The 24,855-nt window shown below is 37.3% G+C and overlaps 1 protein-coding gene across 2 annotated transcripts in view; it reads right to left on the bottom strand.

The window, feature by feature from the left end:
- Positions 1–16,366, bottom strand: part of atp6v1ba (ATPase, H+ transporting, lysosomal, V1 subunit B, member a) — a 47,109-nt gene extending 30,743 nt beyond the window's left edge. The window contains exons 1-2 of one of the 2 annotated variants that reach the window (XM_052027319.1): positions 16,130–16,266; positions 13,517–13,585 (exon numbers count right to left, since the gene is read on the bottom strand). In XM_052027319.1, the coding sequence (XP_051883279.1) occupies positions 13,517–13,553 (37 nt within the window). In that variant the 5' untranslated portion in view covers positions 13,554–13,585; positions 16,130–16,266. Of the gene's footprint in view, positions 1–13,516; positions 13,586–16,129 lie in introns of both variants that reach the window. The other variant, XM_052027318.1, reaches the window with a different exon arrangement.
- Between the last annotated feature and the right edge of the window lie 8,489 nt (positions 16,367–24,855).

The following is a 24,855-nucleotide window of genomic DNA, read 5'->3' as shown; positions in this document are numbered from 1 at the left end:
CCTCAATATATTAACAGAATCACCATTTGATGAACTAGACACAATGGCATTACTGTTGCACGTACGGGTGGTCAACTATCAGTAAGCTGTAAGAAAAGCGCATATTTTGCAGCATGATTTCGATACATTATTAAGTGCTCAAAATTGCCTTATTATTTAACTGCAACTTTAGATGCTACTGTCAGGTGATGAAGCAATACAGGGAGGCACAGGCTATTACCTTGGCCTTTTTATTTTACATGGGAAAATATTACCCATGCAGACAGAGGAGACAATTTGACTATGTTTGACATTTATTTCTGATCAGCCTTCTCTCACATCTGTGGTGGCTGAAGTAAGGACTGCATTGTTTCGATTGGCTTCTATCACGCTTTGCTTTTTGTGTAATCCGTCAATCTCTTCACCGATATCAAAGCTGTAAGGAAATTAGAACAGACCAGCTCTACTGCAGTGCACTAAAGCTTAGCGGGGTGCATCCACTATGCAACTAATTAGGCTGCAGCCAACAGAATAAACCTGTCAATGTTCGCTTGCTGTTTCCCACACACCTGCATTTCATTCACTAATAAGCAAACATCGGGAGAAGCAAGGCAAATTGCTCAAGCATGAAAACCATATAACAGTGTTGCAATCAACTACAGTATTTTTAGTTTCCATTTGGAAGTTGCAGAATGCTTAAATTTGACATATTCTTGAATATAATCCACTTGCTGGAAAAGTACAATTCTATTTAAAGAATTCTCTCAAACTTCAGATTAGTTATCTCAAGTGGGTTCTTAATCTTGTAGCCTGCTTTGGATACTTTTTTAAAAAGATACCAATCTGCCAATAAAGAGATTGTTAGTATTATTACTCAACAATGGACAATTAAACCTCAACAATGACTAATGGGTAGAAAAACTAACCAGGTATACGAAAGAGTTACCATTTCTACCATGTATTTGATACATTCAGCTTGATAAATACAAAAACTATTTTGTCATTGAATTGCATTATTTACTGCAGTAATTAAAGCGATCATTAATTAAAAACAGGATACTGCAATTTCAATATTATATTAATTTATTGAGATTAAATACAACCTGAAATGTTTAATGTTATGAATGCAATGTACTTGGAATGTTCCATATTTTAAAATTGGAATTTGATACCTTAAATAATCGATTTTAATGCAGTTTGATACAAAATATTGTATTTCTTTGAAATCAGCTGAGTTTAGACTCCCTTTGCACAACTTAATTCAGTGCAAGTTTTTTTTGCCATAATCCATCAGGAAGCACCATTTCAATTATAAATAAAAACTCTCTCCACCCCTTCCCCACTTGAGCTCAAGTACACAACCCCCTGTTTAACATGCAGCTCCTGAGCAGGTCACAAGGCCGTCTGTTCAGCTGCCAGCAGCTTTTGTGTACAAAGATGTTAATTGGTTCTAATCCCTTCATAGAAGCTGTTTTGGTAGCCTGACCCAGCACCCTGAAGGACACCTTGGTGTGAAATACTAAGGGCCCATTCAAGTAGGAGTGAAAGAAAGCAGTGTGCATTCCAACACATTTGATTTAAAAGGCTGGAGGGTACAGCATCATTCTAAACTGAATAAATCTTACAAGTTGTGGTAACAGTGAAGCATGCTCTCTTCAGTGATGTAATCTACTAAAAGAGTACCTAAACTACAACTCATTTTCAAAATAATACAGCCACATTAAAAGAATGTTACATAGTATGGCTGTTCAGTTTTGAATTAGATAATAAGTCAGTTCAGTTTGTATACATAATAGCAAGATTAGCATGATTAAGGCAGGGTTAAAGAGTAGCTCTGAATACAGTTTATTAAAATGGTCCTTGTGTTAGGTCTGCTTTACTTTTTCCCTCCCCATTATCCCTTCTCTATCCCTGCTAAGGCACATTAAAAACATATGGTTTGACTAGATGCAAATATGCTATCTTCTCTTCTTTTCATACTCATCTCACCAATCTGATGTCTCACAAGCAGGTTATTAGTCCTTCCATTAAGTATTTCATGGCTATCTACCTGGCTTGGAAATATTAAGCATCTGGGTAACTTGGCAGAACTCTACATTGAGTATAAGGCTCTAATTTTTCAGGGTTTTATTCCACATTTTGATCTAGCAGAATGTTAACTGAACAGAAACACAGCAATGATATTTGTGTTTCATTGAAGTGCAAGTCTGTTGTTTGGAATAAACAAACTATATCCCTACAAATGTGAAATTTCTAAAGCTAAAATTAAATAACAAAATTTTCAGTATGCTTTATAGATAAAATAAAGTGAGCATAAAAGGGCTGTAGGCCAACTTAAACATTGCTGGTTCCAATGCAGTTATACAAAGAAAGCATGCAGAAAACACAACTTACTAAATTTGCACAGGTATATCAAAAATATTTTATGAGCATTTTCACAATAATGTGCGTAACTTCATGTGCAATGTAAGAATTTTTCACTGCGGCTGAGAAAGTTTGAGGTAGTGACGATAACATTTGATCTGCACTGTATTGTGTATATTGGTTGCACCTGGCACAAATCTTCATTTATCCATAGTAATGCTCTTGTAATACTAGCACCAAAGATTTACCAGGCTTTGGTATGTTTATAAGAAATAATTTTAAATTACACAGATTTTCATGGATATTTCTTTGCTCAGCATATATGGAGCTTCTTCATACCCATCCAATAAAAAGTCATCGATTTTCCCAATGACTGACACATGGTATTCGTTTACTCGAACACCGATAGCAGGAAGAGTAAGCTTAAGAATTTCCAGCATCATGGATTGGAAACTCAAAATATTAACATCCTGCATACACATTTTCCAACTTGAGTACAATTTACCATTTTTCCTTGGAAAGCATTGTTCAACTACAAATGTGAAATCTAAAGTCAATTTATTTTTTTCAGATTACAATCTGTAAAATATTATACACTTCCAATTCAAATGCATCTTTCAGGTATCAAAGTTTTACTTAATTCCTTGATCACAGTATAATTGGAAATAAAAGCACATTATTAGTACCTTTTATTGGTCAACTCAATTGTGAAAAATTAGTAGTGATATAGAAGTATCCTTTTCCACCATACGAATCAAAAGTTACTAAATTATGTCGTATTAAAAAAATTGTTGGTATTGGGGGAATAGTTTCTAAATTTTCAACATGCTCGCAACAGCATTACAGAAGTGGAACTGGAAAGTCAGTTGCTAAATTAGTTAAAATTGCTTATATATTAACTTAAAACAAAGCATGCATAATAGATTGGAATCTGCATCATTATGCATATTATTGATTTAAATGTCCATCTGAACACTCAGAAATAAGTTCATTCACAAAATACTTACACATGTAATGCCGAAGGATTCCTTCAGCTGCAGTGGTCGTGAATTTAATAAAACTGAGAACAAAGTGGTTGTGCATCTAATTCACTTTACAACATCTCATTCTTAAGCAGGAAGGAAATCACATTCAGCCCATCTGTTGAATCCACCTTTTAACATTTCATAGAAAGGTGACTGGAACCAATAAAACAAAGTACACTTTTCACAGATTTCACTCCTCCCCCCCACCTCAGTCCTTAAAATCAAGAAAATAATCTACTACTGCCTTGTCTTGTTGTAGAATCTATTATTAAAGGCATTATGGCAGAGCACATTGAGTCTTTATAACACTAAAAGACATGGAAACAGAGTCTTTGAATATTTATACAGAAGACATAGATAATTGATAAAAGGGTAAAATGTTATGGAATGTTGAAGTTCGAATAAGTTACCTCATCATATGGAATGGCAGGCTCAAGAGGCGTGTAGCCTTCTGCTCCAAATATGTTCATGCGTGTATATTCTACAGTCACAAGATATGGCTTCAAGTCCTATGCCAAAGACTTGAGCACAGTATCTAGGATGCTATTTCAATGGTATGTGTTAATAAAACTGTATTTCAGATGAAGCTTTATGTTAGCCTTCTACAGTGCATATAAAAGATCCAACAGCTCTAACCAAATAGCATGCGAGTTCTCAAATCTTCTTCACCAATATTCATCCCTCATTCCACATTATGAACAGTGGAGTATCCAATTACTTCTCAGTTATCTGAGAGACCTCTCTCTTCACAAATAAGTTAACACCATTTACTGAAAAACAAAAATTACAATTGCTGGAAATCTGAAACAAAAAGCAGCAGAATATTTCTTCAACCTGACATGTTACCTCCATTTCTCTTTCCACAGATGCTGCTTAACCTGCTGAGTGTCTTTAGCATCTTCTATTTTTGTCACATTTTACTGTTTTAGAACAGTAAACCACACTTCAAATGTACATGGGTGACTGTGACATGTACTGGAATACTGAGTCCATAAAAGGACTCTTATAAATGTACGTACATTGTTTCCTACACAAGGTTATTTGGTTTCCAATGTCTTTATATCTAAAATGCACCTATATGTAGATGAATCCATTAAATGAACTTATTACTGATCTTTGTACTTTTTAAACAACAGTCCGATTTTCAATACAATTAAAAGTCTCAAGAACTTAAGTGCATCTCCTTCAGGGCTTGGTAGCATAGTGTTTAAGTTATTGGACTAGCGTCTAGAGGCCTAGGCCCCTGATCCAGCAGAACTAATTAAAATTTCAAAGCAGCTGGGGAATTTAATTACAATATATCTGGAATAACAATAAATGCTCAAATCAATAAAGGGAACTGTCATACACTGTTGTAAAAATGCATCTGGTTTACTGATGCTCTTTAGGGAAGGAAATCTGCTATCCTTACCTTATCTGGCTTTTGGGCGATTCCAAAACTACCAAATGATTAATACTTATCTGCTTTGTCAGTTCAGGGGATGGACAATAAATGCAGGCATCTCAGTGACATCCATTTCCTATAAACAAATTTTCAAAAAAAAATCTATCTTGGAAAGCAAAGACAAAACAGCTCATATTTCACTCATCTGAATCTCTGATTTCGAAAAGGAAATCAAAAAGCTGTTAGAGGATTAATTTGATCTAGTTTTGACAAATCTTTGGTGCTTTTAATCTTACTTTTTTAAAAAAATCTGAATACATTAAATATGCATTTTCTCTCTTTTCTTGGCGTTAAGATTGTTTAGGAACTAGATAGCCATTCAGCCCCTTGACCTGTTCTGTCATTCAATTGCTGAATTTTATCTCAAGGAAATAAGATTCTGTTTATCAACCATGTACGAGTCTTTTACCAATCCTATCAAAATCTTTATCATTTAAAGACCTCAATTAGCTCATCACCAGCTAAGCACAAAGGAAAATAGTGAAACTTTATGCAGTCATCATATTTATCCTTTAAGCTTATGTCATTTTACCCAAAGTACAAGTTCAATAACTATCAGATATCTATTTCTGCAACAACTGGGGAATTTTACTGCACGACAATCAACTCTTTTTCTGCTTTTTCCCCCAAGCATCAATAGATCTTCACAAATTGCAGCCAGAAGCCAGTCCTCATTTCAGCAGTCACAGGAATAATTATTTAATGGAAATGACGATGCAATTTCAAAAGCTGCTCTCTGGAAACTCCAAACAGTACCAATTACTAGAAAATGAATTGAACTTTAAATTATTTTCTTCAAATATTTTCTTGTAATTTTGTCTGATTATATCCCTGAAGTACCTAGGGACATTGTGCTTCATTCAAAGTGTTATGAGTATGCGGTTACTATTAGATGAGCAAACTATCAGTAATGCCCGAGAGAACTAGTGAATTGAATCAGTGGCTTTCAACTGGTTCTCAAATTTATATTTATTCATTTAATTACAGTTTGTCGTATATTTTATTGCTAATTTGAGCAAATTTAAGTTCTATTAGAGAGGGACATTTTTCTTCATTCAATGTACAATGAATACATTGAGTTAAAGCAAAAAAAAATAAAACCAATGACAGTAAATATATTATCTTTATTTCTACCCTTGAAACTTCTATAAAAATAGATTTTTTTAAAAGTTGTATGCATCGCAAAACAGTGTTATTCTATAAAAGAAACAACAACATGGTTTATGCAGATGCACAATTAAGTATGGAAATCCAGAAATTGCTGTCAGAGATTTCCTGCTACACTCAAGGATGTGCTCTTACCTGGCCTTCTCCAGTGCAAGCTTCAGAAATAAGTGATCTAATGAAAATCTTTTTGCTCTATAAACTGAATGTTGTTTTGATGGATGACAAGCAAGAGTGCATTTAATGGTGTATTAACCATAATCAGCATTTGCACATCTCTGGCCGTGCAATCTAATTGTACTTGTGTGGACTTTCACCCCTAGTTATTTAAAAATTCCATGCTAAAGATAAAAATTTACTTTGCTCTTTGAAAATGTTTCTCATATTTCAGCTTTTACCATAACCCAAATGCACATACCAAACTTTGCTTTGCATCCCATAGTTAATAATTACACTTTTTACTCCTTGGTTTGCTATGAGAATTCTTCATTGCAATTGACCATTCTGCTAGCTTTAGATCATAGAACAATATAGCACAGAAACAGGCCCTTCAGCCCACAATATCTGTGCCAACCATGATGCCAAATTAAACTAATCCCATCTGTCTGCAGAAGATGAAGGGTCTCAGACCGAAAGGTCCACTGTTCATTTCCCTCCATAGATGCTGCCCGACCCGAGTTCTTCCAGCTTTTTGTGTGCGTTGCTCCAGATTTCCAGCATTTGCAGTCTCTATCGTATCAATACCCCTCCATTCCCTGTATGATAATGTGTCTGCCTAAATTCCTCTTTTACATCACAGTCATATCTGCTTCCACTACCAACTACACCCCCACAACCCCAGCAGCACATTCCAGGCACCTACCACCATGTAAAAAAAATCTCGCACATCTACTCTAAAGTTTCCCCCTCTCACCTTAAAGCTATGCCCTCTAGGTGCTTCCACTCTGTGGAGAAAAAGACTCAGATTGTCTACCCTCTCTCTGCCTCTCAAATTTATATACTTCAAGCAGGTAGCTCCCAAGCCTCCAACACTCCACAGAATACAATTCAAGTTTGTCTAACCTCTCCTTATAGCTAATCACTTCACTGAATCCCATGCTCCCTAGAACTGGCATCAAATGTTAACTGAAAGGTGAAATCCAAACCACATAGGTGCTTCTTTGAAGTCAGCAGCAAGTGTGATCATTTTGCTGCTCTTCGAAAAGCCATGAACTTGAAGTATAGAATGATGATGGCATGGAAGGAGGCCATTTGGATGATGGGAGTCTGCTATAGCATTCTGTAGCAGTCTGGTTAGTCCAATTCCCCAGCTTTTGCCCTGAAGCCCAGTGAATTTTTTTCTCTTACATAATATGCCCAATTTCTTTTTTTAAAGCAATCTGTAGCCACCATCCTTTCAAGACAGTAAACTCCAGATAATGACTTCTACTGCACATCACTGTTCCTTTGCTGATTGCTTCAAATTTGTCTCTTCCAGTTCTCAACCCTTCTTCCAAAGGAGACAGTCTCTTCGAATACTTCTATCAACTTGCCTTTCAATCTTCTCTGCTCTAACTGAAGTCTCTCAACCCTTGAAACAATCAATGTATTAAATGTGTTGTGCAGTGTTCCTGTCACAACTAGAATTATACATAATACCCTGGTTGCAGATTGACCAACATTCTATAGGTTCAACATAACCTCCTTGCTTTTGTAGTCTACTCATAAAATCTAAAATCCTATGTGCCTTTATAAAACACTTTCCCAATATGCCCTGCCACTGTCAAAGATTTGTGCATATACACCTAATGTCATGCTCTTTCACCACCTTTGTATTATCCTTCCTTTTCTTCCTACCAAAATTCACTATTCCACACTTCTCCAACCAAAATTTCTACAAATTGTTACATCTCAGAAATTAATGTGGAGCTTTAAAATTCTCGCCTAGCAATTCTAACTGCCAAGAATGCAGGCACCAAATCACATGGTATATTAATAATAGGAAAAGTAATGGTGTACATAAGAGTAATAATTGAACAATTTGAACTTCTACAGCTCAAATTCCTTTTCCATTTGCACACTGGCTATACACTGTAATATTGCAAAGTATGACCAGATCTAAATGCAACACTTTTCATTTGTATTACAAAGCAGATGTCTAAATTCTGCATTAGGTAAAGTCAACAATTTGCTCAATTATGCTTTGTGATTTCAGAGTAACTCACTCTTATTCCTGTGAAATTATGTGCAAAATAGAATTAACAGTGAGAGCATACCAGATTACAATAGAAAAAAATGACAATCGCTCAGTCTTTCTCTTCCACTGATGTGTGTAGCAGAACATGGGTCAAGACTCCCATAATTGAATCTTTTCAAGTTTAAAGAAAAACTTATGTTAAAAGGTGCATAAATCATTTCATTTCACAGAACTGGGAAGTGGGTTTTCCCTGCATAAAAGGTCCACATTCCCAGGGCAAATATTATTTATCGTATCTTTTAAATGAGATGTAGAATCTGTCTCTATTGCAGAATGTCCTTGAAAAGGTGCATTTTTAAAAAAAATCTGGCCTCGTGTACAATTCATGTAATAGGCTGAAGATATTTCCTCTTTGCTGCCCACAACCCTCTCCCCTAACATCCTGCCTCACAATCCCTTCACTATATCTACTGAATGCCTAAGATGTTCCCTTCATGGAGAACATTTTCATGCATGCTACGTTCTGCTTATAACAGTTAGATATTTCATGTGTGATCAGCGCTCAACTCTTGTAACTGTAATGAGGGAGACGAATGAGAGAAAATAATGCTCAAACAGTGAGAGAAAATAATGCTCAAACAGTGAGACACAAGTTGCTGGAAACCCAAAACAAAAGAATGCTAGAAATACTCGCCCAGTTGGCTAACATAAACTCAGTTTTTCTCTCTTTCTGTAGAGAGAAAAACTGTTAATGTTAGAGGTTGATGGCTTTACATCAGAATTGGTCAGTTCTGACAAACCAGAAAGGCTGATTAGCTTGAACTGTTGAAGTCAATATTGAGTTTGAGGACTACAATTGTAAGAAGAGAGAGATGCTGCTCCTCATCAGAAAATGAAGCAGTCCATTGCTCTATGTAGTAGGTCCTTGACAACGTTCAATCCTAGGCTGAGGTGGCAAGTAAATTTTGCACCACTGACATGTCAGGCAATGACAACAGCATTCAACCAATTACCCTTGGTAATCAATGGAATTACTACTGCCGAATGCCCTACCACAAACACTCTGGCAGGTCATCAACTAAAAATTCAATTGGACTAGCCACGATTACAAGAGCAGATTAGAGATTGGGCATCTTTTGGCAAGTGATTCAATTCCCAAAACACCAATATCTTTCTACCATTTACCAAACACACTCAGGAGGGTGATGAAACTTTCTTCATTTCCCTGTATAAGTGCAACATCAATTATACTCAAGAAACTCAACAGCATGCAGCAAAAATCTGCCCACTTAATTGGCAACCATCACCTCAAACATTCATTTCTCCCACTGTGCACTACTTTTACTCATCCCAGCTACTCAATATCACTGCCTAAACCCATGATCTCTTATGAAAGAAAATCAATCATTTGGAATTCTTCTGCTGAAGCCCCTTCTACCCCCTACAAGTTTAAATTGGGAATCTGGATGAGTGCTGTTCTGAAAGCATTCAAGCTTATCATCCAAGACAAAGACCATTTGATTGGCAACACAAACATCCTCAGGTATAGGAATGAACTGCAGCAACTCCCCAAAATTTCTTCATTAGCACCTCGCAAATACGAGACACTATCCAGAAAAAGAATAAAAAGGCAAATGGAAACACTACCTCCTCCAAATTATACTTACATTCCATCCTGATGTAGTATTTTGCTGTCCTGTTATTGTCATTATATGAAAATCCTGGAGCCCCCAACTTAACAACATGTTGGGAGTACATTCACAAGGATTGCAGAGTTTCAAGAAGCAGTTTCCTCTCAAGGGCAATTATAAATATAGAATAAATGGTGGCCTGGCCAGTGTTGCCTAGATCCCACAAATGAATTAAAAACTGCTATCCTAGAATCAAGGCCCATAATGTCTTCTACTTTATTGATTTTATTCATTGCGGTATAGAGGCTTGGTGGTTATATTACTGGACTAGTGATTCAGGCACCCTAGACAAACAAGCCATGGAAGTGAATTTAAGTTCCATTGAGGCAGCTGGGGAATTTGAGTTAATTACTTACTCCAGATGTTTAATTATTACTAATGGTGAACTTACAGTTCATTAGGCAAAGTCCATCTGATTCACTACTTCTTTTAGGAAAGGAAACTTGTCCTTACCTGATCTGTCCTGTATGTGATCCTGGACCTAAAGCAAAGCAGTTGATTTTTAAAGTATCATTTCCAATGACCAATCATCCTTCTAGTTAACAATGATTTTTCACACTTAGCCATTTCAAAACAGAGGAGATTGGGTGGCACAATGTCTCTTCCAATTTAGCTCCAACCCACAAGTGAAAATGTCACTTAAAAAAAAAAAGCAGAGCAGATGATACTTTGTTTTATATTTGGGTAGTTTATACTCAAGGCCAAAACATTTAAATTGCAGATCATGTCCAAATCCACCCATCGTTCTTATTATCTGTAACCTGGTCATGTCTGACAAACTTCCTTTCCTTGCTCTCCACCCATATTCCAAACTAGCAGAAAGGATATCTTTAAAAAAAAAAGTATTAAGAAATCAGACACTCCATTTCCCTCAACAATCTTACCCTCAGTACAATCAATATATTTTTAATTTTAAGCAGCACTTCACAATTTCCAGTGTGGCCCAGTGAAGCTATGTGAGCATAACACCAAAAGGGTACTTCAAAGAACCAGGAGGAGAGATTACCAACACTACTTATTTCAAAATAAAAATTGTCAAGTCATGCAGCTTTGGCAGAGGTTGGTAATGCAACATTTAAAGCTTTGAAGCCTTCAGCAACATTATGAAAACTGCTCCCATTCAAGAACCACACCCAATTTCACATAGCAAGGCCATCTAGAGCAGTCTCTAGGTAGAAATCATGGCAACAGAGATAAAAGATTAAGGAGGAGTAAATCTGAAAGTACCATGCACAGTATTAGAGTAATGCAATACAATAGAGTCCAACTACAAAAATAATACAAATACACATACATAATTTTAATAAGATGTTTATAATGTCTAATACTTTCCAGCTTTTGTCCACCTCTCGTAATTTGTATTCATATAGCACCTTTGGCACAGACACCATCCTAATTCTCTACGCAAAAAATAATCTAATGTTGCCACAATTTTCTTGGTGTGGATGGAGGGATAGGGAACAGGACTAAAGGAAGGAGATCACTGATTAAAAAATCCTGTGCTTTTTCTGTTTGCTCAACATGAATATTAAAGCAGTGAATAGTTTTCAAAGTGGAAAGTGAGAAACAGATGAACTTGCTTGGTCAAGCAAAATCTGACAAAGGATTTGTCACCTAGCTGTTTCCAAGTTGTGCCCTACAGACCAGGAGCTGGGCATACCAGAGACAATAACACAAAAAGAATCAGACTGATTATTTCACTATGGTGAAAACATTCAAGGAGGTGCAAACATGAGGTTAAAGAAAGTAAAAAAAATGTTCATGAGGTATTTGATGACTGGAGCATAAAGCAATTAAAACTATGCAGTATTTAACAACTTGGGAGGGCATTCCCAGCATCAGCTTCCCACTACTTCCATTACAGGCAGATGATAAAAGGGGCTACATAGAATCCATTCACGTAGAATGGGAGGATGTGCTCAGAGACCATCTTGTCAATAATCAAGAGCAGAAGCAAACAGACGTGTGCAAAGGTGATAAAATGGTTGTGCAGTGAACTGGCATTTCTATACAAGAATGAAATTTAAAGACAGCACAGTAAATTCAGAAGGCAGGCAAGGGATATTTGGGTAGAAACTGAAATTATCAAAGCTGAGAACAGTTTGGTATGGAGGCTGAAAGATGCAAGGAGAGCATTTCTGGCAAGTTGCCAGGCTGCAGATAACATGGATTCTAAAGGCAAGGTAGGATAAAAAAGGCAAAATATTCAAAAGAGTTGACAAAAAAGTACAAGGTGAGACCAAGCTAATGATTTAATGTTAGTGAAATTGGTGCAATTTGAGCAAGAAAGCCACAGAAAGGTGGAGCAAAATATCCCTCTTCATAATAGTAATAGTGGGTACAGCATTCTGTTGGTACAGAAGTTAGTGAGAACATTAAACCTAAACAAGTGTAGAAGGCAGATGGAAGTAAAGGGAAATTAGGGTCATTTCTTAGAGAATTATAAGGTGCTATAAGTATGCCAAAAGAAGCTAGAAAAATGTGGTGGTCAAGACTAAAGCTATGGCAGAAGTGAAAGCAAACACAAGAGTAATAAAGGGCAAGGGCAGGAACCATGGCCTTTGATGCAAGGAGGGTAAATTATAAACATGACTAATTGAGAAAAAGGAGTATGAGACCAGAACATAAGGTTCATTAAAAAGCAGAATACTCAGATGGAATTGGTTCCACTAATAGGCATAAAAATTCCATTAAAAATGTTAATGTAAAAGAATAAATAACAATATCCTATTGCATGCTAAATTTACTTTTCTAACTAATAATTATCTGCCTCAAAATAATACTTAAAAGCTGCACGAGTACAGGGTATTAAAATTGTTCCTTAACAAATAATTCAATTTTTATTGCTTGCTGCAGTACAATGCTACAAAAAGGAAGAGAAAGTAGAAGATTCTGCTTCCTTTTTGACCACTGATTTCTGTTCCTTTTTAGGTATCACCGAAATTTCAAGTCATAAGAGCAAGTTTGCACAATACTAAAGTAGTCTTCCCAGAAAGATATTGTATATAATAAGAATCAGATTTCTCAATCAATATCACAAAAACAGGGTCATCAGCCTGAAACATTAGCTGTTTCTTTTCACAGATGTTGCCTGATCTATTGAGTGTTTCTATCATTTTCTGATTTATTTCAGATTTCCAGCATCTGCAGTATTTTGATTTTAATCACAAAAACATTATTTGAGCACTACCATAATGCTGTTTGATAGAACTTGCTAAGCAGAAATTGACTACATTTCCAACATTACAATGGTAACTGCATTTGAAAAATTAATTAATTCGCTATGTTGCAGTTATGAATGCCCAAACTTATATAGATGCCAATCTTTCAATGGAATGCAGTGTTTCAGGCCAGAAAAATGGATATCCAGGAAAAAGATGCTGATTGGAAGAAGCAAAACTGATATCCTTTGATTTTTCATTTGATTTTATCTTTTTATGTTTTTGCATTTCAAATATTATTTAATATTTCTGCTTCATGTCCCAGTTTGGCCAGCTTTACCCCATGAATTGAGTCAAGAATATCTTTAACACAAGTATTTAGACCAAAATAAGAAAAGCTTTTTTTGGAAGTTCCACACTACATTCATGCTTGCCACAAGCTCACAGATCATAACTAAAGTTACTAAGTACTGTTGGTTTGTATACAGAGCAAAATCATGGTAACAGCATACCTTGAAGGCTATTGCTGACACATTCCTCATAATACATCAAGATTTTAAAGTTGAAACATTATGACAGTCCTGAAAAAACAGATATGGTCTGCCGTTATTTAAGTTGCATGTTTTGTTTTTACTGAGTCTATTACTTTAGTTGTATTTTGGAGGTACACATTATTTTTTAACTGCAGAAAACCAAGAATGGATTGGCCAAATCTCTGCCTGCAGTTATCTAATTTTATATACAAGTGTCTTTCAAAAGGGAATTTGAACGTTACTTGAAAATCAATGCCAGATCTGGCCAGAAGAGCCAGGAAGTGGGAATAACTAGATTGCGCTCCATAGAAGTACTGTGTATTCGACTGCTCAAATGGCTTCTTCCTGTACTGCACCATTCTAATTCATGATTTAACTTTAGCTGGCAGTTTCCCTCAAAAGCCAAACTAGAAGTTCTGATCATCTTCCTGTTGGTGGATGAAGATAGTAGATATCCCTGTTGAAACTACATTTGCCTGGACTGTCTCGCAAATAAATTGAATAAATTTGTGGAACACTATGCACAGAAGGTGAGTACTCAACCCTTTCAGTTTATTCCAGGTCTTTGTTGAAGTTTAATTCTATTCTCTTACATTTCCTTAATCAAATGTCTACTTTTCTCTTAAATTACAAAATCATGCCATTGGATAACAACTCCATCAGAAAACTCGTTACTCTCTTCACCTGTGATAATTGAACTTTCTCTTTAAAGATTCAGCAGCAATGTTTCCCAATTTAACTTATTGAAAGCTCTTAGCAACACAAGTCAAGAAAGTGAATAAGAACACATAAGTATCTCACTGATGCAACATTCGTGAATTTTACAAACATTACTGTCTGAACTTTTCCCTTTCAACCACAAAAATGATCAAGACTTTAAAACTAAGTTGAACTTCAACTTTTTCATGGTACTAATTAACAGAAGGAATAAGATTCCAATTTTAGCAACAGCCATTTTATGCTCTGCAAAAACAAAGGTTTCTCAATCTTTTGATTCCACAGAATTCCATTTTGCTGCTATCCAATTAAAATTATTGCTCAGGGTATTGGCAAACACCAAATATAATTTTAGGAGGAGGAGGAAGACGTTAGGTGACTTTTCTCTCAAGGAGGGTTGTTGGGTGGCTTCACACAGCTTCTCAGTTTCCAAAATCTTCATGCCTTGAGAAAAATGGCATTCACCAGGCATGCATAATCTTTCTACTAATGCTGGGATGTCAATAGCTGGAAGTTATTGTTGACAAGCTTAAAGTCAGATGAAAACAAAACTATCCCTCAACTTCTTGCCATCCTTAACAGAACGTTTTTGGCAGAATCTTCCTCTAATAAACAATGTAAATTAAGATCAAGTTGGAACCAAACCACTCCCATATCTAACCCTGAAACAAAGATGTAACCAAAAATCATGAAAATTCTATAGTATCACTAGTGCTGTACTACAGCCTGTACTGCATAACCCAACCCTACAATGCTTTTGTGCATAATTGAGTCACAATATTTGCAAAGGTTCACATATCCATGTGAAATATTGAACTAGATTGTGACAATCTGAATTCTACCCCTCGTTATGTATCAAGTTCCATTATTTGTTCAACCTCCATCAAATTAGACGTTAAAGGAAATATAATGCCACTATCATCTCCATAATTATAACAACTTGAAAATATTTGGTAGTTTTTAAAAAAAGTGAAATTTGTCAGTGCACAAAATATAACTAGGGGAACAGAATATTTTGTTTTCAAGCAAACTCAAAAAAAATTCAAGATCCCAGAACCCTGAGAATCAGGACATTAATTTAAAAGTGGGACAATATTAATTTAACACTCCTTAATTTATAGCCAGTTAAGCACGCATCAATTAAACTTGAGGTAGTCATGCTACTGAAAAAAAACAAATGTGTCATCCCGAGGATAAACATGTTTCAATTCCAGAGTTTAAGACAACACAAAACTAATCCAATGTTAATAGTATAACAAGATAATTCAAAAATAAAATCAAACACAACCGGTCTTCCAAATTTAAATGTCTTGTTTCTTTCAAGTCACATGATTGAATCACATGAAATCTTGGACTGATTCCGTAACATACTAAACTGTATCGAAATGGGGAAGATACGTAACAAATGAGAATCGATCGGATTCCTGGAATATTCTGGATCTAGGAGATCAGACCTCCGGTCTAAACCAAAAGTAACTGACAAATGCCAATTATGGCAATTGGATTAATCTGTTAACAGTGACACTTCAGGACTTTCAGATGCCAATGGATCAACATGAAGCCTCCGCCTGACACCGAACAGGCAAACTGAAACATATTTAACTAAAACGCAGTAACTACAAGGACTAAAAATACCTGAGAGAATAATAATTTGATATTATTTTTGAAAAGCCATCGTCACGTATTCTGAAAATGTAACTTTTGCAATGAATTCTTCAAACTAGGAAGTTAAACCTCTTGTTGTAATTAAAAGTAATTTGAATCCCCAGCACCTCCAAGGCCCCGGACATTTACAACTCTGAGGCTGCACTCTCAGTAAGTTCCGACAATCATGTCGCGTTTTGCTGATCGTTAGGGCAACATCCGGACACATACTCAGCCTGGGCTGCGAGCAATAGTTCCTGCTCACTGCCTGTGCGTGCTCCCTGGCCCCAAACCGAGGTCCATTGGCGACCGCTTGCTCCACCATCAGCGACATCTTCCGACTCGGGCCGCACGCCCCCGCGCGCGCGCGCACTAAAGCCTCGGTCACGTGACGCGCGCGCGTGTCCCCGCCGGGTCCGCTCGGGGCGTGCGTTACGTCACGCCTACCCCCCTCCCCCGGTTCGCGCGGAGGCGCGCGGGCGAAAGGAGGCCCCCTTCTGTGCAGGGCCCGAGCCTTGTCCAATGGGAGGTGCCGCCGTTGCCAGGACGACGCGGTTCGGGCCTCGCTCGAGTGGGGAAGGTCTCATCCTCAGTGCAGGGAGCTCATGGGTACGTTTGCAGAACAAAAATCTGCCTTCTCATCCACTTCCACAGCTTGTGCAAAAACTTTACAGTTTTTCTCTCTTCACCGTGTTGTTGCAACGAATGGTTTAAGGCTGTAGATTGGACCTTAAATTACTTTGGGGGGGGGGGGGAGGAAGAGGTTAGTAGCTTGAGTTTTGATGAAAGTAACAAACCTAAAAAGGAAATAAATGACGAGGATGAAGGTCATGCAAATCTAAGGAATAAGGGGAAAAAAGCAGGAAGTGCTGGAGATATTCAGCGCGTGTGGCTACATCTATGATATTCATCTGGAAAGATTCACCCTCGATTGACGCTCTATGACCTACTGAGTATGTTTTATTTCAGATATCCGGCAATCTGCAATTTTTTTTGGTTAGCTTAAGGAATAAGAGCAACCAAAATAGGCACAGATCAATAAACTCAAGGGAACAAACAAGTTACATGCGTGGCAATGCGTATGGCACCTGAAGCGGAATGGGTAACAAAATAGCAAAAATTGGCCATGAAATATTGAACTATAATGTGTGTAGAAAGGACATTAAAGAAAATAATAAAGGACATGGGGAAAAGAAAGATAACTCACATTAGGTTAGAGACAGAATCCTGAGTGGTTGGGACAGAATACAAGCAGTTTTTTTTGTACAGAACATGGATATCACCAGCAATGCCAGTATCTGTTCCCCATCCTTAAGTATTTTTGAGAAGATCGTGGAACCATCTTAAATCGCTTCACTAATGAAGATATTTCCATTGACCTGGTGGGTAGGGAGTTCCAGAATTCAGAACTAGCGACAATGAAGAAAGTGATATTTTCCAATGTTAAGAAGGCGTGTGTCTTGATGGGTGTGAGTGGTGGTGTCTCCAGTGTCTGCTGATCTTGTCCTGCTGGTTGGTAGAGGCTGTTCATTGGCTGGTGCTGCTAAAGGAACAATGGCAAGTAACTGTAATGCAGATACAAAGCACCAACAGGCAAGGAAGGGGACATTTAGGATTGTGAATGGGGTGCTGATCAAGGGGCCTGGTTTGATCTGGATGGCACTGATGTTCTTGAATGTTACTGGAGCAAAACAAACCCACGTGGAAATGGAGGGCATTCCATTATACTCCCAACTTACATCTTATACTATGGTGAAACACTTACCGCAGGATACTCCTTGAGCCTGGTGGTATGTGCTCTCAAGCTTTTTCATATTATGCATGATGGGAGGGGGTAGAAGAGAGAATGATAGGGGTGGGAGGGGTCTTTGATTATGTTAGCTGCTTTCCTCTGGCAGCAGAAAGTGTAGACAGAATCATTGGAGGGGAGGCTGGTGTGTGTGATGGATTGGGCTGCGTTCACAGCTCTCTGCAATATCTTGTCATGGGCAGCACAATTGCCATACCAAGAGATAATGCATCTGGGTAGAATGCTTTCTATGGTGCATCTGTAAAAAGCAGTGAGAGTCATCAGGGACATGCTGAATTTCCTTAGCCTTCTGAGGAATCAGAATCAGGTTTATTATCACTGACATATGTTGTGAAATTTGTTGTTTTGCAACAGCAGTACAGTGCAAGACATAAAGACATAAAAATTACTATAAGTTACAAAAATAAATAAATAGTGCAAAAGAGGAATAATGAGGTAGTGTTCATGGACCATTCAGAAATCTGATAGCCGAGGGGAAGAAGCTGTTCCTGAAGGATTGAATGTGGCTCTTCAGGCTCCTGTACCTCCTCCTCAGTGGTAGTAACGTGAAGAGGGTATGTCCTGGGTGGTTAGGGTTCATAATGATGGATGTTGCCTTCTTGAGGCACTGACTCTTGAAGATGTCCTCAATGGTGGGGAGGGATGTACCTGTGATGCAGCTGGTTGAAGAAGTAGAGGCATTCGTGTGCTTACTTGGTCGTAAGCTTGGTCTTAACATTCATAAGTTGCATGCCAGTCATTTTCTAAATTTGGCATGAGAAATTTAATAGTGATAAGTACATTTTTTTTGTAAAAGGTAAGCATTTTGAAAATAAGAGTGGAAAGAGAGTACTATTCCAGTAGAAAGATGAAGTGCATGCTTTCCCATTTGCTGTAGACCAAGCCTGATGAGCCCTGAGTGTATGTGTTGGATTCAAGTTGGATTATTTTTAATAGTAAGTATATAAATCCTCAAGCTTCAGTCAAGGTTCAGATTGGCCATGTTCAGGTTAGCTTTGGGTCAGGTTTTAATTTCATACCCAGGCAAGTGTTAACCCTTCCTGACCACGTACATCCACAGGTGCTGGTCCATCCTGTAATATGCAGTCTTCAAGACTGTGGAAGAGAGCAATAGTAACAACATCAATGTTAGGCATTCCCACTCCTCATGCAAGGATGATGGCTTCTAGAAAGGGGGGTGAAGGGCACAAGGCAGTGGGGGTGTTGGTATGAAGTTCATTTACTAATTCATAGTAAAGCATTTGATGGATCTATCTATTTCTGTTTTTTGCTATGTTCTTGTTTTAATGGGGTGTAGAGGACCCCCACTATTTGCCCAGGTGTCAATAAATTTTAATTTGTTTCTGCACAACAGAAGAGTAGATTTTAAAAAAAAATTGATTCCAGAATATTCATTTCCCCATCTGCTATTATGGGATATACCATGGTCAGATTATTAGTCTAGGTCTTTGGGTTTCTGGACTAGTGGCACTTCTATTTCACTCTTCCTTCAACATTGCCTCATTTTAGCACAGATAATTTGCAGAGCATCTGACAGGGAAAGGAGGAAAAATACTGAGGCAAGTCTATAAAATAAGTAAAGGAAAAATTGAGTAATAATTACAGTGCAGGAAATTTCAAATACTCCCAAATAAGCAGGAAAGAAATAAGGAAAGGAGAATGGAGTTACTTGAAAATGACCAGAGCAAAGAGAAGGAGAAAACATTGAAGGAATGAGAATCATTAAATAATAATGTTTAAAATAATAATTCTGAAATATGTAAGTAAGACAAAGCCAAAATGATACAGAGGATGAGAATGGAACCAGAGAAGATAAACTGGGAAAATGATAAAGAGATAGAATTATAATGGAAATATCCCCAACAATTATCAACAGAGTTCGGGTAAATTTTTCATTTAAAAATGAGAACAAATTAAAGCAATAATGAAAAACCACAGGTAAATAGAAAGGTAATTGTAACAATAAAATTAAAGATTCTTAGTATATAGACAACAAAGGACAGAATGACAAAAGGAAATACATAAAGATGGTTTATAAAAGAAGTCAAAAGTACTTGGAAAAGGAAATGCAAAATTAAATTGTGAAGTGATATAAAATTATTCATTAGACATTATAAAAGGGGAAATCAGGATAGAGATAAAATTACCAAAGGAGGCATAAAGTAAACTCAGGTAAAGACGGAAAGGTAGCAAAATATCAAATGGTAATATTAACAAGGTATGCATTATATTTTAAAAAGATCAAATGTATTTAAAATACAACAATGTCAAGGATGTTATAATCTGATGTTGAATATCACTGTAATAGAAACCTTTTTTTTTGGATTTGCCCAAGTTTTGGACGACAATGTCTTTAAATAGTAAGCATTCAGAGAAATATAATGATCCTAATTTCTCTCTGATTTTAGATATATCTGTAGTCAATCCTTTTGATCCTGATTTGACAAACAGTACAAGCACAACATCTTGAGACATTACCTATAAACAAGACTTCTACCACAAAGGTTCTTCCTACAAAACAACAAGTGCCAACCTTTCCCCTGTCTTGACCTATTGTTCAATAGAGCCACTTCTGATCACTTTTCAGGTTCACATCCCTATTCAATGATAAAATTCAATAAACCAAAGACAAATCACACATTATATTAATTGTAGTTGCAGTGCAAATCTGTGTGTAATTTAAAAAAAAACGAGTAGAAACCTCCATCAATGAAATAAAACCAAATTCTAATCATATGTACACACAACTGGGATTAATTGATAAACTAATCAAATTTGGGGAACATAAAACCTTTGGACAGGATAAATTGCACCCATGCATATTAAATGAAATCAACAAAAAAAATGGTCACACAAAACAACTATTTCAATAATAAGATAAGATAAGATCTTTATTAGTCACATGTTCATCGAAACACACAGTGAAATACATCTTTTGCGTAGTGTTTTTTTTTAGGGGGGCAGCCCGCAAGTGTTGCCACGCTTCCGGCACCAACATAGCATGCCCATAACTTCCTAACCTGTACGTCTTTGGAATGTGGGAGGAAACCAGAGCACCCGGAGGAAGTAATGGCAGACAGACTGGCAGATGAGTAATATCATTTCTCTTTGTAGTGTCAGCTGTAGCTGGCAGTATGCTCATGTGATAGTACTCTTTCCTCTGATCCTGAAAGTTGTGGCTTCAAGTGGCTTCAAATGTAGGTTGTCACTTCATTGCAGTACTGAGGGATGACTACACATATGAGGTGAGGGGTTTCAGGCAAACTGTGGAAACCACAACCCCACCGTTCACACCCTCTGCTTTCTGTAAAGGATATAATCAATCCAACAGGGCTATTTTGAAGCAAAGTCAAGTTATCCCTAATGTCTTGGCCAATATTTATTCTGTGTCAACATAACCAAAGCAGATTATTCTACCATTATCCCATTATTATTTGCAGCAGCTAACTGTGTACATGCATTGCATTTCTTTACCATACAACAGTTAATACACCTTAAAAGGTACCTCATTGATTGCAAAGTCTTTTGGGACTATCTGAGGTCATGAAAGGCTCACACAGATGGAAGTCTTTATTTTCTATATCTAATTCAGTGTTTAGGTGCCATCTATAGAAGAGACATCACACTCTGATTTCAATGTGATTTGTAATAACCAAAAATTGATTTTACTACACATTCAAATCCATTTATACATTAAACCTTAAAGATAAAGTATATTTCCTATCATTTTTAACATGGGGGTGGGGGGTGGTTAAGGTTTAATGGTCATTTGCTTTAACATAATTACAAGAGCATTTGTTCAGCTATGAGAAATCTCTGATTTAAAACCAAGATTAAGTCAACAACGATAAAGATCATTTGACCCACTTAGTTCATCCCTTTAGTACTCCAAAATATTTAGCCCAGCATTCTGTTGTATTTTAAACTCACTGAATTACATTCATTCCATGTTATTACCTAAAATGTTAATGTAAATTTTAATCATATTTTAAGTTATTCCATTCTTTAAATTTGCCAGTTACTACTTATACATTTTAAGGAAGAATGTTTTGTTTAAACGTTATTTAACAGCATTATAATAGAAGCATTCTTGAGGCAATATCATTGTGTTAATACAACATGATGATATGTTTTCAGCATACTTTTCAAAACAGGATCCTAGATGTGCACATTACATTCAATGGTATTATTTTGTCACACGCCAAGTCCGATCATCACTCTGGTCAAGATGAATACAATATTCAAATGGCCCAAACTGGTAAACTAATGACAATCTCTGAATCATTCTGATCCCTCCAGAAACAGATCCATTTGATACTCTAACTAGGCTTAACTAGTTGCCTTGATTGCTTAGTTAGTCAAAATAACTTAAAGAATCATAAAGCAGAAAAATAAGGCTATATCTCCCTTTGTGTCTTTGTTGTCTCTCTTGAGGCCATCCAATTAATTCCACTCTGCTGCTTTTTCCCTATAGCTCTTTAGTTTTAATATTGATGTGGATTCAGCTTCTGCCATAATTTCTGGCAGTGTATTCTAGATAGCAATTCGATGTGTGAAAATAATTTTTATTCCTGCGACCTGTTCTTTTGATAATGACCTTAAATGTGTTTTATCTGGTTGTGGACCACTCTGCTGATATAAACGGTTTGTCATCATTACTCCATCAAAACAATTCATAACACTGTATGTCTCCGTCAAATCTCTTCTCAGTCACTCCACTCTCAAGGGAAAAACTCCATCTAAAATTTGGTAAATTGGTTTATTATTGTCACATGTACCGAGGTACAGTGAAAAACTTGTCTTGCATACCATTCATACAGATCAATTCATTACAACAGTACATTGACATCATACAAGGTAAAACAATAACAGAGTGCAGAATAAAGTGTTACAGTTACAGAGAAAGTATAGTGCAGGTAGACAATAAGGTGCAAGGTCATAACGAGGTAGATTGTGAGGTCAAGATTCCATCTTATCGTACTAGGGAACCATTCAGTAGTCTTATAGTAGCGAGATAGAAGCTGTTCTTGAGCCTGGTGGTACGGGCTTTCAGGCTTTTATATCTTCTGTCTGGTGGGGGGTGGGGGTGGGGAGAGGGTGGAAGAAGAGAGAATGTCTGGGGTGGGTGGGGTCTTTGATAATGTTGGCTGCTTTACCGAGGCAGTAAGAAGTGCAGACAGTCTGTGGAGGGGAGGCTGGTTTCGCTGATGTGCTGAGCAGTGTCCACAACACTCTGTAGTTTCTTACGGTCAGGGGCAGAGCAGTAGCCATACCAAGCCATGATGTATCCAGATAGGATGCTTTCTATGGTGCATTGATAAAAGGGTGAGGTTCAAAGGGGACATCCCAAATTTCTTTAGTCTTTTGAGGAAGTAGAGGCACTGGTGAGCTTTCTTGGCCGTGGCATCTACATGATTAGACCAGGACAGGCTAACTCTCCTTGGATGTTCACTCCTTGGAACATGAAGCTCTCATCCCTCTCAACCTCAGCAGCGTTGATGTAAACAGGAGCATGTGCACCTCCCCCCTTTTGTTTTCCTGACATTGAGAGAAAGATTGTGTCATGACACCATGTCACTAGGCTCTCTATCTCTTTCCTGTTCTCCAATTCATTGTTAATTGAGATATGGCCCACTATAGTGGTATCATCTGCAAACTTGTAGATGGAGTTAGAACAGAATCTGGCCACACACTCGTGAGTGTGTAGGGAGTAGAGTAGGGGGCTGAGGATGCAACTTTGTGGGGCACCAGTTGAGAATAATTGTGGCGAAGGTGTTTCTGCCTATCCTTACTGATTGCAGTCTATTGGTCAGGAAGTCAAGGATCCAGTTGCAAAATGAGGTATTGAGTCCCAGGTCTAGGAGTTTGGAGATGAGTTTGCTTGGAATTATAGTATCGAAGATGGAGCTGTAGTCAATAAACAATAGTGTAATGTAGATGTCTTTACTGTCCAGATGCTTCAGAGATGAGTGTAGGTCCAGGGAGATAGCGTCTGCCATAGACTATTTCTTTGCACGTAACTGAGGTCATTCACCCAGGGTATAATTATTGGAATTCACTTCCACACCATGTCTGTGGTCATGGTCATTCCTGGAGTTCCTATAATCTAAGGATGACATTTTACTCCGAATAAGGCTAATTAGTGTTTCATAAGAAAGTTTAAAATAACTTCAAAAATAGAGAATTCTAGGAATACTCAGCAGGTCAAGCAGCATCTGTGGAAAGAGAAACAAATTCAATGTTTCAGATTGAAAAACCTATGACCTTTATACATAACTTTCTTACTTTTATTTTCCTCTTCTATTAAATCCATGGCTTCATCAATCTTCTTCATCACCTCTTCAAAAAATTCAGTCAAAATTTCCCCTACATAAAGCCAATGCTAACTATCCTTGATCAGCCCTTGCCTCTCCAAATGTACAGCAAGCCTATCTGTTAGGATTTTCTCCAATAATTTCCCTACCACTGATGTATGCCGCACTGACCTATAGTTACCTGGCTTATCCCTGCTACCCTTCCTCAATAAAGGAACAACATTAGCTATTGTCCAGTCTACTGGCACCTCATCTGTGGCTAATGAAGATGCAAAATTCTCTATCATGGCTCCAACTATCTCCGCCCCTGTTTCCCATAGCAACATGGGTTAGATCTCAACCAGGTGCAGGGATTTATAAACCATTTTGCATCCCAAGACATATAACACTTCTTCCTTCTTAAGACTGACCTGCTTCAGATTATCCATGTGCCCTCTCCCTGTACTCACTATCTTCCATGAGAAATATGGATGGGAAATATTAATTTAGGACCTCACCCACATTGCCTGCCTCCACAGATAGATTATCCCTATGGTCCCTCAGGGATCCCATTCATTCCCTGGCTACCCTCTTGCTCCTGATATATTTATAGAATATCTTGGGGTTCTCCATAATTTCACTTGCCAAAGATATTTCATGGACCCTTTTTGCCCTCCTAATTTTTTTTCTCTCCTACATATACTATATTCCTTAAGAGATTCCCTTGATCCCAGATGCCTGTAACTGCCATATGTTTCCTTTTTTCCCTTCAATATCCTTTGTCACCCAAGATTTCCTAATCTTGCTATATTTTCCTTTCACCCTTCCCAGAACATGCTGGCCTTGGACTATTA

The sequence above is a fragment of the Pristis pectinata genome, chromosome 12, assembly GCF_009764475.1.
Source record: "Pristis pectinata isolate sPriPec2 chromosome 12, sPriPec2.1.pri, whole genome shotgun sequence".
Classification (NCBI taxonomy): domain Eukaryota; kingdom Metazoa; phylum Chordata; class Chondrichthyes; order Rhinopristiformes; family Pristidae; genus Pristis; species Pristis pectinata.
This window is presented reverse-complemented; position numbering and strand designations above follow the sequence as displayed.